At 44.7% G+C, this 13,009-nt stretch overlaps 1 protein-coding gene across 11 annotated transcripts in view; it reads left to right on the top strand.

Moving 5' to 3' along the window:
- Positions 1 to 13,009, top strand: part of SBNO2 (strawberry notch homolog 2) — a 109,201-nt gene that overhangs the window by 33,847 nt on the left and 62,345 nt on the right. For all 11 annotated transcript variants that reach the window (XM_073324658.1, XM_073324655.1, XM_073324659.1 and 8 more), the window contains one exon: positions 2,085 to 2,208. In XM_073324658.1, the coding sequence (XP_073180759.1) occupies positions 2,085 to 2,208 (124 nt within the window). The remainder of the gene's footprint in view (positions 1 to 2,084; positions 2,209 to 13,009) is intronic.

The following is a 13,009-nucleotide window of genomic DNA, read 5'->3' as shown; positions in this document are numbered from 1 at the left end:
CTGCCATGAGGATCTCTTCTCCCTTTGTTTTGGCAGAGCTGCTAGGTTCACAAGCTTTGGAGCCCCTCTTACTTGCATTGGTTTGGTGGTGTAACGAAAGGTAATGTGGTGGTGGCGGCCATCTTCCAACCTTTCACAGCAAAGCAAATGAATGTGCCAAAGTCCTTGCTAAATAAAAAGCAAAACAATAATACGAAAGGCACTGAAAAAGTTTGGCCTATCATATTAGCAATTCTGTAGTGGCTTTCCTGTGAGGATCTTTACCAAGTTGCAGTTAGTCTTTTTTACAACATTGCCTGTGAGGAGATGGCATCCCCATTTTACAGATGGAAAAAGTGCAGTCCAGAGAGGTGAAGTGATTTGTCCCAAGACCAGATGAGGAGCCAAATTCGTCCCTGGTGTAACTCCATCAAAGCTGGTGGACAAACACTGGAACGGATTTGGCGCAGTGAATATGCAAGAGCTGGGAAAGGTGCCTCGTCACTCAGAATTGAGAGTGATTAGAGCTTGGACTGTCCTGGATTTTTTAAATTCTCTCTCTGTAAGAGCACATGGATAGGACCTGCTTTAGGGCTTCTTAGCAGAAGGTAAACCAGTTGCAACATCAGTAAGGATAGAGAAGAAATTCAATGGTAGCAGTTCATAGGCTATTGTGAAAAGTGATTTCTGTGCTGCCCTTTGCTAGGATTTTACCTTCAATGATGTGGCAAAAGAGGGGTACATTTAGTCATAAATGGGAGATAACTATGTGCCTATTTGCATGTAAATGCAGCCCATCCAGTGTATTTACAAGTCCTGCAGTGGATTAGCTAAAGGCATGTTGTGTTAATGAACAACTAGCTATGCAAGACATTTTCATTGCTGGATAGTACTTAGGCTGCCCAATGATTTCAATCTCCTCTCCCCAGTTGATTTTTCGTGTAGCTTGGAAGTTCACTGCCTGTGGGTTCTGTGGCCTTGACATCACATGGAATGTCTGACTTTCCCCAAGGACAATTCAGCTGGACCGTGTGAAGTGTTCAAACAGTTTTTAATATGAAAATGTACTGGGTGAGGATTGTCGAAACTGTTTGAATGAACATCCGTTACAACAGCCAGATTACCAGAAGGATTACTGAACACATTCCTCCCTCTGCATAAGAGAGTTAACTTGTGCATGCAGTGTGTAATAGCAAAACCAAAAGCAGCTCATGTAATGTAGGCCAAAGGCTGCTGACTGGTGGAATGGAAAGACTGCTATCAGTTCACAACCCTTACCTGCCTAATAGTTACAGGATATAAACCCTGGGAGTGTCCACTCAAGAGAGCATAATCAGGAGACCTTGCTTTGTTCACTAATTGGTGCCACTCTGAGATCTCCCTAGATAGTGACAGCTCAGAGCCATTCATCCCCATAAAACCCTTCCTGGGTTAGTATGCATGTCCCTGCCCCTCCTTTCAAGTTCTAGTGCTCCAGCCTAGCAGCATAGTATGTCCATGATTGATGTAGCTATCTGTAAAACTACTTTCCACCCTTGCCTTAGTCCCAAATGGAAGAAGTGTTGTGGCCTTTGGACCCCCCACCTTGGAAGATCATTAGTGGTTGAGTTTTCCCAGGGGACTGTTGGTTCTTATGGGGTGAACTATGATTCTGCTTTGTAAGATTTAATATTTCCCCATATATAGCATATTTGATCGTAGGGTCCTATTGTGCCTTCCAAACACTAATTTGTCTGGTACCTTTACAGCAGTTTTATTTGCACTCCATTGTTAGGATTGAACTAGGATTCCTCAAAACCCAATCTCTATCAAATCCACCCAGTTTATATGAGCCACTCAGAGTTGAATTCTTGGCCTCTTGATTATGCTACAGCTCAGTAGAGCAGTGTACTAGCATATGAGCCTGAGAAAATATTGTTGGTAGGTTTATTATATTTTGCCCTGTACACATCTGTCCTGCACAAAATCCCCTGTTAAAATCAATCTCTTGCATGAGTCGACTTTAAGAACCAGTTAACCCCGTGAAGGTGGAATCTGAGACAACTCTGAGAAATGCCCCTTGCTAGGAATGAGAGAAAGTCACTGCTCTCCTTGTCTCTTTACAGGCAATATTTTAATGCCACTTCCGATTTTTACATGAATTCCATCAGCAGACAACCTTTCACAGAGACAAACTATACATCTGTGGGCCTCGCTGACTTCTCACCAAAAAATGGTGATTTTCCTCAGGTAGGTGCCTAGTTTGTTATGACTGTCTGTCTTTGGGTGAAATGGGGTAAGACTGAGGGCAATGCATTGTATGGTTTTTAAATAGCCAGTGCGATATATCTGTATTTCGAATACTCTGATTCCTCAGATGCATGTCATTGGCTTGGTGGCCGTGCGGTGGTGGTAAATTCATAGGTGATGCAAGTTACATGTTGGTAAATTGATGTGACATACATACCAAAGGGAGTGTGGGGAAAGATGTAAGTGAAAGAAGGCTCCCACTAGTTAGACCATCACTTAATCTTCTCTGAACTAGGCTTTTAGGGTTTTCACCTCATGTATGTTACATGGGCTGTTATCTCACTACTCAGTAGGTTGAATTCATGAAGAGCAACGTTTTATAGGGCTATAGGCTCTGAGAGAGCTGCACCTAGCAGAGAACTTATCATTCAAGCCCCTCCTTCCTCCCTGGAATGTGCTCTCCTCTGACGGGTAGGAGTGTGTGAACTGGATCTGAAAAGCACCAGTCATCCTGGTTGGGCTGGTACCTCTATGGAGTGACAGACCTGCTCATCCTCCAGGGATCTCATTGGTATGAAATGAGCTCATCATGTTAGACTTGCCTCTGACTGTGTCTCATGGAAAGGTTGGTCAGTCAGGACTGGGAAACAACTTAGCATGGGAAAGAGCTGACTTTTGAAAAAACAGTTAAATCCTTCCCAAGAGTTCAAAGGAGTACATTGTGTCCAGCTTGCACAAGTTCTTTGCAGTAGCTTCTCCCAAGATATTGTGGGACCCAGTGAGCAAAACCAGATAGAGCTGCCCTGCTGGCTTACCAAGGTAAAGGCCCAGTTGAAGTTATTTCCAGAGTCTGGTCCCATCTCCAACACTTGCACCTCAGAATGAGTTATGCTATCAGTCATCCTCTGGGCAGTCTGTAAAGTACCTAAAACTAGACCCCTGTGTGGATACAAAAATGTGGATCCACAGCTGATCCGCAGCTGCCAGAATCAACCTGCCATCTGCTAGCCTAGTTGGTAGTCTTTTACCTGTATCCGCACCTGCAGCAGCAAGCTGTCTCACAAGGGCTAGTGGGGGGACGGGGTCTTTGAGGGAAAAGGCAGCATGAGGGGACTGGGGGTAAGGTGCAGTGCAGGGACAGGGTCTCATGGAGAAGGGGCGGGGCGGAGGGAGGGACTGTGGGCAAGGGGCGTCGCATCATGTTTTGCTCCTGGGGGCTCACGAGCGACAGCACATGGCAGCAGCAGTGTGTGTTGCATCACAGTGGGGCGGAAGGGTAGGGCGCCAGGGCCCCACCCACTCCAATCCCTGTGGCCGGGGGCAGGTCCTGTTGCCCAGGCCAGGGAGCACTGGTGGGGACACTGGTGCCGCCTGAGGGGCCAAGCTACTGGACAGGAGGTGGTGCAGCAAGCAGGTGCTGGAGAGCCCTGACTCCAACCTGCCCCCCAACCACTGGCTGCTAGCCGCCGGCTCTGAGCACACTGCGCCCCCCCCGGTGCTGCCAAGCCGGACGCTACAGGTCAGGCGCCGCTGGTGAGTAGAGCCCTGCGTGGTTGTATCTGCAGCCGATCCATTGTCCGCAAAAGTGGTCTGCGAATATCCACAGATTGGCAGGACTCTACCTAACACCATGCAGTTTTCCCATCAGAACAGAGATGGCACTGGCCCCTTTAGCACTAAAATGAAATATTGGAAGAAGTGCAGCCAAACGAAAAACAGTGAAGACTGGACCTAGTACTTCTACTGCCCCCAAAACATGGCTTGCATCCCCAACCCACCCTGGAGCCTGATTCTCCCTCCTTAAACAGTCTTGTGGCCCATGTGTAGTAGCAGAATTCCAGCAGCGTTGGAGGAAGTGGAAATGCCTTGGCTATGCAGCCAGTAGGAAAGGAAACTGAGCAGCAGTGTGCCCAAATGCTGGGATTTCCAATCCAAGACAAAGTCAAATCAGTGTTCAGCAGCCGCTGCTGCAGGAGAGCAATCCAAATACTAGGAGTGGATTAAAAAACCCACCTGGCATAATATTGACCATTAATAACACATGTAGCTGGGCAGGATAAGGTAAGGGTAACCTAACCCACTGCTTGAGTGTAAACTGATTGCTTGTGGAAGTCAGGGATTTTCCCATCACATATAGCATCAGATGTTTGATTAGACAACAATACGCGGAGTTTTGTGTCCAAAGAGAGGATAGTGGGCTAGACAAACCACTGGTCTGACCCGGTATGGAAAAGCTATGTTCTGAGAGAGCCACCCTCGTTACGACATTAAGACCTATATTTTCAAAAGTGACAAGTGATTTTGGATGGCTGACTTGAGGCCTCGTTATCGGAGGGCAGGTGCTGAGAAGTTTCTGAAAATCAGGTCCCTTCAGGGTCCCTCAACTGAAACACCGAAAATTACTGGTCGCTTCTGAAAATGTGGGACTAAGTTAAATTTAAAACCATTTTGAGCAGTGTGTCTGGTCGCAAAGAAGGCAATTTACTGGCAAAATCAAGTAAGGACAAGATCTGTCCATATCTGTGTATTTTATGCCAGTCATGCTTTGACAAATTAAAAAATAATATTTTAGCAGAGTCCCATCACGCTGCCATGTACTACTTCTGAATGTCTTTTTTGTTCCCCCAGTAGCATTTGAATGCCAAGATACATGTATAAACAGAAGCTTGCTCCTTTATAATCAGCCTCTTCTTCCTGCATGATTCCTTGAGGAATGTTTCAGCTGTGTGCATTGTAGTGAACTGCAGTGTCACGACACTGGAGTGTGACAGTGAACAAATATATTAGGAAGAGTTGGTTGATTCTAAAGGAGAGACCATCTGTTCACAAAGGAGTATGTCAAAAAAGCACATCACAGTAATAAAGAGCAAAACTGACAAACTTTTCATTTCTCCTACCCTGCAAAATCTCTCTTATTCTCCAAACACTGATGCAAATGTGTTGAGGTGTGCTTTTATTTTCTTACTGTGTCTTCAATGATATACTGTGAACCTCCTTTGGACTCTGGCTTTTGCAGCCTTGGGCCTTGTCTACATTAGGATTTGAACCATTGGAGGCCAGTCTCTGATGTAGCAGACCTGGTATGACACCAAATACCCCATCCCGCAGGCAAGGCTGTTGTAAGACCCAATTTGCATCAGTGCAGTTTGCCTCTGCTTCAAATAAAGGTTAAACTGCACCAGGGCAAATCACGTTTTATAGAGGAGGAGTACTTGGGGCACCTTAGAGACTAACCAGTTTATTTGATTTGCCTGTTTGTGCTCTGGTAGCTGATCACCAATGACTGTTAATGGGGCCAAACCTTGGTGTAGACAAGGGCTCCCTCTGCTGGATAAAACCAGATAAGTAAATGAATCCTAATACTGTAGCAATATAATTGCCTGCAGCAGAATTCATTGTGGGAGGAATAAGACCGAAATGTGACTTTCTCATGAGCCTGTAGAATCCCTGTAACAGGCTACAGTATTCGAGATTCAAGCAGTAGGACTTGGCATAGGGATGGCTGGTGTGGATTTGCTGCTGGGTTTAGTGGGAAGTGGGCTTAACCTTATTTATTTTGTAGAGTCTAAGGCAGGGGTTCTCAAACTGGGGGTTGTGACCCCTCTGAGGTCACAAGTTTATTACTTGGGGGGGGTCACGAGCTGTCAGCCTCCACCCCAAACCGCGCTTTGCCTCCAGCATTTATAATAGTGTTAAATATAAAAAAGAGTTTTTAATTTATAAGGGGGAGGGGTCACACTCATAGGCTTGCTGTGTGAAAGGGGTCACCAATACAAAAGTTTGAGAACTGCTGGTCTAAGGGGTTGATCAGTTTCCTTCCTCTGTTACATCATGGAAATTGAGTGCAGCCAGCTTGGCAAGAACAATCTTTGGAGAATCTCTGTTAAAGGAATATGCTTCCATAAATGTTGGTGTATTCAGATTAGCTGCTGATGCAGGGGATGACCATGGAAAGGGGAAAAAAAAAGCCTTTCTGTTTAAAAAAAAAAAAAAAAAAAGCGGGGAGCCTGAACTGCAGACAAAAGTGTGACTCATCCTGTTGTGAGTGGCCTTTCTGTGGTGCCCGACTTTTTGCCCAGAACAAGAAATTATTCTTGTGGAAACTTCATGGCTTTCAGAGTTCTACCAGTGCTACAAAGTGTGCTTTGTGCCAGCCCCGTAGCTGCCGCACCGGAGCCTTGGGCTGGGGAACGACCTTGGCTCTCTGCTGCTTGAGCCAATGGAGCTCAAGGAGAACCACAAAAGTGAAGTGCTCAAACTCTGGCAGGTGGGGGAGGAAGGAAGTGTCTATGTGAAGATCTGACGAGAACCATTTTATGCAGAAGCAGTGAACGCAGTCTGTCTCCCTTGCTGTCCTGATGGGTAGAAAGTGATTGTGACAAGGAAGATTTGTGGAAGGGGTCATGATTGTGCTTCTCGGAATGTCGGCTTGGGGAACCATCATGTGGAGGAACAGGCATGGAAAGAATCTGTATGTAAAGTAGTCAGGAGATTCTGGCAGGAGTATTTCCCTATCTAAAAAGGAGTACAAGAGCATGCAGTATCCTCAGCCAGAGAGAAGCATGTCTCACAATGAGAAATTGGGCAGAAAGTACAGGAAAGGGGTACAATGGATAAAGTCATTGACACATTCCATCTATTGTGTTTGATAGCTAATGCATTCTTAGTGGTATCAGAACTTTTAAAACTTACAGTATGGTAGTGCCCAGAAATCCCAGTCAGGATCCGGGCCCTGTTTTACTAGGGCCTGTACAAACACCAATGAAGATACAGTCTCTGCCCCGCTGAGCTGATAATCTAAGGGTATGTCTACCCAAGCTGCAATCACACTGCTGAATGCAGCATAGAGATATCCCCATTAGCTTTATCCACACCAGCATGGCTACGAATAGCGTTGTAGATGCAACAGTGCAGGTTGTAGGAGCATGCCAGGGACCCTGCGGGCCTACTCGTGTTGAAGAAATCCTCGTCACCACATCTACATTGCTATTTTTAGCCATGCTAGCACAGATAGAGCTAGTGTGAGTATGTCTACCCAAGCAGTGGTCACACCTGCAGAGCAGACACCCTAAGACGACAATCTGTAGGAGGATGGAAAACAGTGCCAGATCCTTTTGCATCTTCCCTTCTGCCTATTGTTTGTTTGCTCCATTATTTCCATTTTCCCAACTCCATAGATGCTGGCCTACCAGATAAAGGGAACAATCTCCCTTTTTTTTTTTTTTTTTTTTTGGTCCTAAAGACGCTTGGGCATTTTGGGCCATGAGTAAATGCTTTAGCGTTGGAGACTTGTGCTTCTCTTGGAGCGGTTGAGAAATGGATTTCTCTGACTCTGGGGGACTGCTTGGCAGATTGTTCCATTCAGGTTAGTCTTTGCCTGTGACAAGTATTTCCTGATGCTTGTTTGTTTTTTCATGTCATGTTCCTTTATCCCATTATTTCTTAAATGGAAATGAGCAGTTTGGCTTGGAGTCTCTAGCACTTCATGCTATAAACTTTAATTGAACCCCCTTCTTGTCTTTCACTGGAAAATACAGAGATCTATTTTTCTTAAACATCTTTTAATACTAGTGTCAAAATCTCAACCACTTTATGCATTTATCTTGCATCGCCGGTAAAGCTGTTTTACTATATTTTTTTCTTTTTAAATCGAGCACTGTCAGGATGCTCTGAGGCTGGCAGATGAAATTCATGGGGCCTGTTCCCGAGACCTTACGATCTACTTAAACTGCTGATACAGTACAGGGAGACAGTACACTGGGTGATCCTATATAGATACCATTTTTTTGGGTGTCTTGATCATGTTACACTAGTCCTGCTTTGGTGGAATCTTGTTGGTAGGTTTGGCAGTTTTGGCAGATTTGGGTATTAAAGGTTTATTCTAAATTGATGAATTAAATCTACCAGCAGCCTTTTGTGCTGTTGATCATGAGGTAGTATTGACGCACCACCTCAGGCAGGAGTAGATGGAGTAGCCCTTGAATGGCTTATGCTCATTTTTAGATGGAAGATCAGAGGGTGACTGATTTGGTTTGCTTCTGTTTCTACCCTTGCAAGTAGAATACAACAAGGTTCTCTCTCATTCTCCCTCTTATTCAGTGTGTGTAAAATGAGGCTGCTAGGCTAGTGAGCATGGGCTCTGCCGATGCAATACCAACACGCTGTTGACATCCAGCTTCGTTTTCCTCCCAGCCAATCCTGTTGCGGCCGTGGAGTGTAAGACCCAGCATCTAGCTTACATCTGGACTAGCTTGGCTGTGGCTCAGGCCAGATGAGATGTCAGTAATATTGATAGGCCGGGAAAAGTATTTGGCAAAATTGGCAGGAATTATGCCTTGTTTGAGGGAGTGCGTTTCATTTGTGACGCTGCTTCACAATCCAGGAGTCTTGCTCCTTGGCTGCAACCTGGATGCAAAGACAGGAATCATACCATTAATTTCTGCAGCTGCATGGATCAAGGTGGATGTGACAGTCTGTTAGGTGTGGTCCTCCCTGCATTTGCCATTGGGAGATTAAACTACTGTAATGTGTTTTCCATGAGGCTCCATCTCAAAATCTGGATGCTTACACTGGTGTAGAATGCTGACTGCACATAACACAGTGAATGGCTCTGTGAATGGCACAGGTTGCCTGAGCAGTTCAGGTTGTTGGTATTGACCTAAAAAGATCTACCTAGTTTGCATCTTTACTGTCTGGGCGACTGCTTCTCTCTGCTTTGCTGCGGTGCTTGTGACCGTCAGAGGTGCACAAGCTGGAATGTCCACAGTGTAAAAGCAAGGGAGATGGTGGTTGGACATGTTGCATGAAGGCCCCATGGCTTTGAAATTTGGAAATTTCTGTGGTCTGTAATGCCCCAGATTTGTTGTTGTTCTAGACATGTTGTAAAGCTAAACTTTTTTTCTTGGTCATTTGAGGAGTAGTTAGGCAACGTCTGGTTCCGGGATTAGGGTTCAAATGTGGGATTTTCAGGTGAGATGAGGGTGTATATTGATGGTATGGGGGCAGTCTGATTTTTCTTGCAGACGATTTTGTGATATTATGCATTTTAATTATTGTCAAGAAACCCAGAGTATTTCGGTGGGTGTTTTTTATAGTAACTTACAAATGAAAAGAACTAGCTTCCTTTAACCTACATTGTTTTCCATGCTGTGCCTCTCAGAACTCTTTTTTTATTTTATTTCTCTAATTGATCTTGGCTTTTTGAAGAGCGAAGACCCCTCTTGGAGATTTCTTTGTAGTTCATTCCCTTTCATTTTGGGTTTTGTGATGGTGTTTTTAAAACCTCATATTACTACATGCTTGTCAATGCTCAAGGATATTTGTCTCAAGGCTGTTACGGAGTTGATTCCAATTTTTGAATTTTTATAAGTTATCTATCCCTGAACACACATACCTGTCTTTCTCTGAATCTAACATTTACAGCCAGCCAATGCTCTTGCTCAAGTAATACACCAAATAAGAGTAGGAAGTCAAGGGGTACTCATGCATAAGATGACCCACTCATTAATAAATGAGCCTATTTATCAGTCCTCCTTTCTCTTCTCTCCAATGGCTCTCAGATGCTGCTCTGTAACTCTGCATCCAAGCATTACTGCATGGGACTTTCTGAAGATTCCAATAGATGGCATAAGTCAGTGATGTCACCCTCTGTATAGTAGATGGTTGTATTGTGAGTAACGTTGAACAAGACCTTTTGTTCCAGGACTTGGCTTTTGGGTTTAAAAACACTTTGACAAATTATTAATGCCTAAGAAAGCAGTGGTGTTTGGCTAGAATCAAACAGTGCAGGCTGACAATATCAGTGCAACTGAATGCTGACTGATACTCCTGGTCTGGGCTCCTGGATGTTTCTGCCAATATACCTCGATCTTTGGCTCTCTCCAGAGCAGACAGCCCGTTAATGCTGTCCTGGGTCATAAGCCAGGCAGTTTCAAGGCTGTATTACTGTACAAATCAGTGTCCAGAAATGTTGATTCTTTTGAACACTCTGCACATGCTTTGCTCCCAACACTCTGGGGCTGTGTTATTGTATAAGAAATTCCCAATAGTAATCTGAGTTTGTCTCCTTTAAACATTTGTAGGCAGATCCTGTCTGCCCCCAAAGAGCCAATGGGTTTGATTCAGCCCTTGCTTTAACCATCCCAGGATTAATTCAGAGTAGGACCTGGAAGAGATTTGCAGACTTCTCCCTTTGCAAACATATTAAAGGAGGGGTTTGTATAACATTAAGGCCATTTAACTTTGCACTGTATTCCTACCTCTTCCTGGGCAGCCATGAAAAGGGCTGACTTTCTTGGGACTGGGGGCAGTTCACCTCTTGTGGAATCTTTCCACTTGAGTGCTAACATGGAAAACAACAAGACCTAGGGGTTTGCTCAGCTTTTAGTTGTAATCTCTTCCAAAGAGAAACTGCTATCAGGGGACTGTTCCTTGGGAGCCAGGACCATAGTGTGGCTCTCTGAGCAGTAGCTCATTGGTTACCTGCAGGCGTTGGGATTAGCGCTGGTAGGTCAGATCTCTTCCACACATTACTAGTAAAAAGAAAAGGAGTACTTGTGGCACCTTAGAGACTAACCAATTTATTTGAGCATGAGCTTTCGTGAGCTACAGCTCACTTCATCAGATGCATGCTGTGGAAACTGCAGCAGACTTTATATATACACAAAGAATATGAAAAAATACCTCCTCCCACCCCATTGTCCAGCTGGTAATTACTAGTGTCATTTTTTCTCACTTTGCTGATTTCACACTGTCCCAATTGCCAAACTGTTAAATATTAATAGTTTGTTCTCTGCCTGAAAACATGAAACTTGGACTTCAGAAGGTGGGAGGGGATGAATATACTACCTGTGACTGATGCATCTTTCCAGGTGACTACATAGGAAAGTACCTGGCTTTACCACATTCAGATACCATGGTGATGGGCGTGGTGTTAAAATCTTGTTAGACCTTTCCCTGTAATAACCAGGCCAGCAGATTAGTGATACTGGAGGGAGAACATGAGGAGCTCTCTGCAGGCTTCTGTAAGTGAGTCTCTTGTTTTAAAATATACATTGGTTTGTCTTGGGGGGATGGTATGTGAGGAAAATTGTGTTCTCTTCATACATCTAGACAGGAGAGCCAAGTATGCCTCTGGATCCTAGAAAACTTGACTCCTTAATACATTCCCAAATACGACTTTGCTGCATAAAATCCACAGGGGACTTGGCAAAAAGAGACCTACATGTGTCTTCCCTTTGGATGCTGCCTAGATCCAGTTTGATAGCAAGTTGGTGAGCTGCTACCTCAGGAATGTAAGAGAGCCATTCTGGGTAGATATGGGATTCTGACCTGGCCTCGGGCTGTGTTAACCCTCCAGGTGCTTTGTCTCTCTAAAGGGTTTCCCAGGAATGCACATGTTGTCAAAAATGGATTTGCAGGGTTTAAAGAGTAAACGATGAATGACACTGTAGAGGTATTCATGCAGTAAATGCTCTCTCCGTGCTGCTCTTGGAGATCAGCTGAGATGCTCATGTTCGCAGCCTGCAGATTTGTCCATCTTGGGTTGCAAGGAGGAAGGTTGTTCTTTCAACCGTGGCACTTGCCTCTACCCTTGTTCTGGTAGGTCCCAGGTCTGACCTTCAGGGCAAGTTGCAGAATCTGTTTTGCCCGAAGGAGTGGGGATGGCCACATTAAAAAAAAATTCCAGAAGAAAACAATTACATCATGGATGTTGTTGGCTAATAATGATTTTCATATATGTCCCTACAATCTTGATGGCTGCCTTCTGTGCACTGAGAAAGATCATTTCACTTGCATGCTCAGAATAATCCTGTGTGAACTTGAAACTTAAATCCATTTCCTCACCAAAATGTTGTTGTGATCCTTTGACTGGTTGCAGGGTGACTCATCCTTGCTGCTCTGCTGGCATTCTTTACGCAAACAAATGGGCTTAAATAAGGTTAAGAAAACAGTTACATGAGGCCATTTTAGGGGTCTTATAACATCACTGGGTTTTTGGGAAAGCTGGTGCTGAGGGGCATATCAGAGTTTGTGGTTATTCAGCCCCATGAGGCCAGGGTGGATGGCGTAACACAGGAGGAGTTATAGCATTATCTAGTGATGGGAGGGTGGTGCTGGGTTCCAGAGAGAGAGCTGTCCATTCCTCTTCCTCTAGGGGATTATGCTGTGAGGCAAGTTTTCCATTGTGGGTTGGGGAGAGAATTAAAGCTGAAAAGAAGATTGGATCCTTGAGGCTCGCAAGTTTCCCTGGGGATTGGGCAATTAAGTGGACTTTGAAATGAGTCTCTGTTTTGGGCCTGCTAGTCTTACAACTTCATGTTTGATTATGGGGGAGTGAACATAGTAACAGGTTGCCATTCTTTGGTGCATTTTATATGGGGATCTCAAAGTGGTATGCAATAAATTTAGCCAAGGGGAGGATTTTGTCTGTGTGATACAGATTGGGAACCAGGCTCCCCACAGAAGGGAAGAGACAAATTTAAGGTCACACTGAGTCAGTGGCAATGATGGGAGTAGAGCCCAGGTGTTCCTGTTGCCCAGCCCTGTGCCTTAGCCTAACTGATAGGTCTCAAAATGTAATTGTAAACGGGAAATCATTGTAGAGCAGCTACATTCCTAGTGGGGTCCCTCAGGGATCAGTTCCTGGCCCTGTGCTATTTAATGTTTTTATCAGTGACCTGGACGAGAACATAAAAATCATTACTGATAAAGTTTGCAGATGACACACAAATTGCGGGAGTGGTGAATAATGAAGACTGGTCATGGATACAGGGTGATCCAGATCACTTTTAATAAGCTG

The sequence above is a fragment of the Lepidochelys kempii genome, chromosome 25 (genome assembly GCF_965140265.1).
Source record: "Lepidochelys kempii isolate rLepKem1 chromosome 25, rLepKem1.hap2, whole genome shotgun sequence".
NCBI classification, from domain to species: domain Eukaryota; kingdom Metazoa; phylum Chordata; order Testudines; family Cheloniidae; genus Lepidochelys; species Lepidochelys kempii.
Note: the sequence above shows the minus strand (reverse complement) of the source record. Positions and strands in the feature narration are given on the sequence as shown.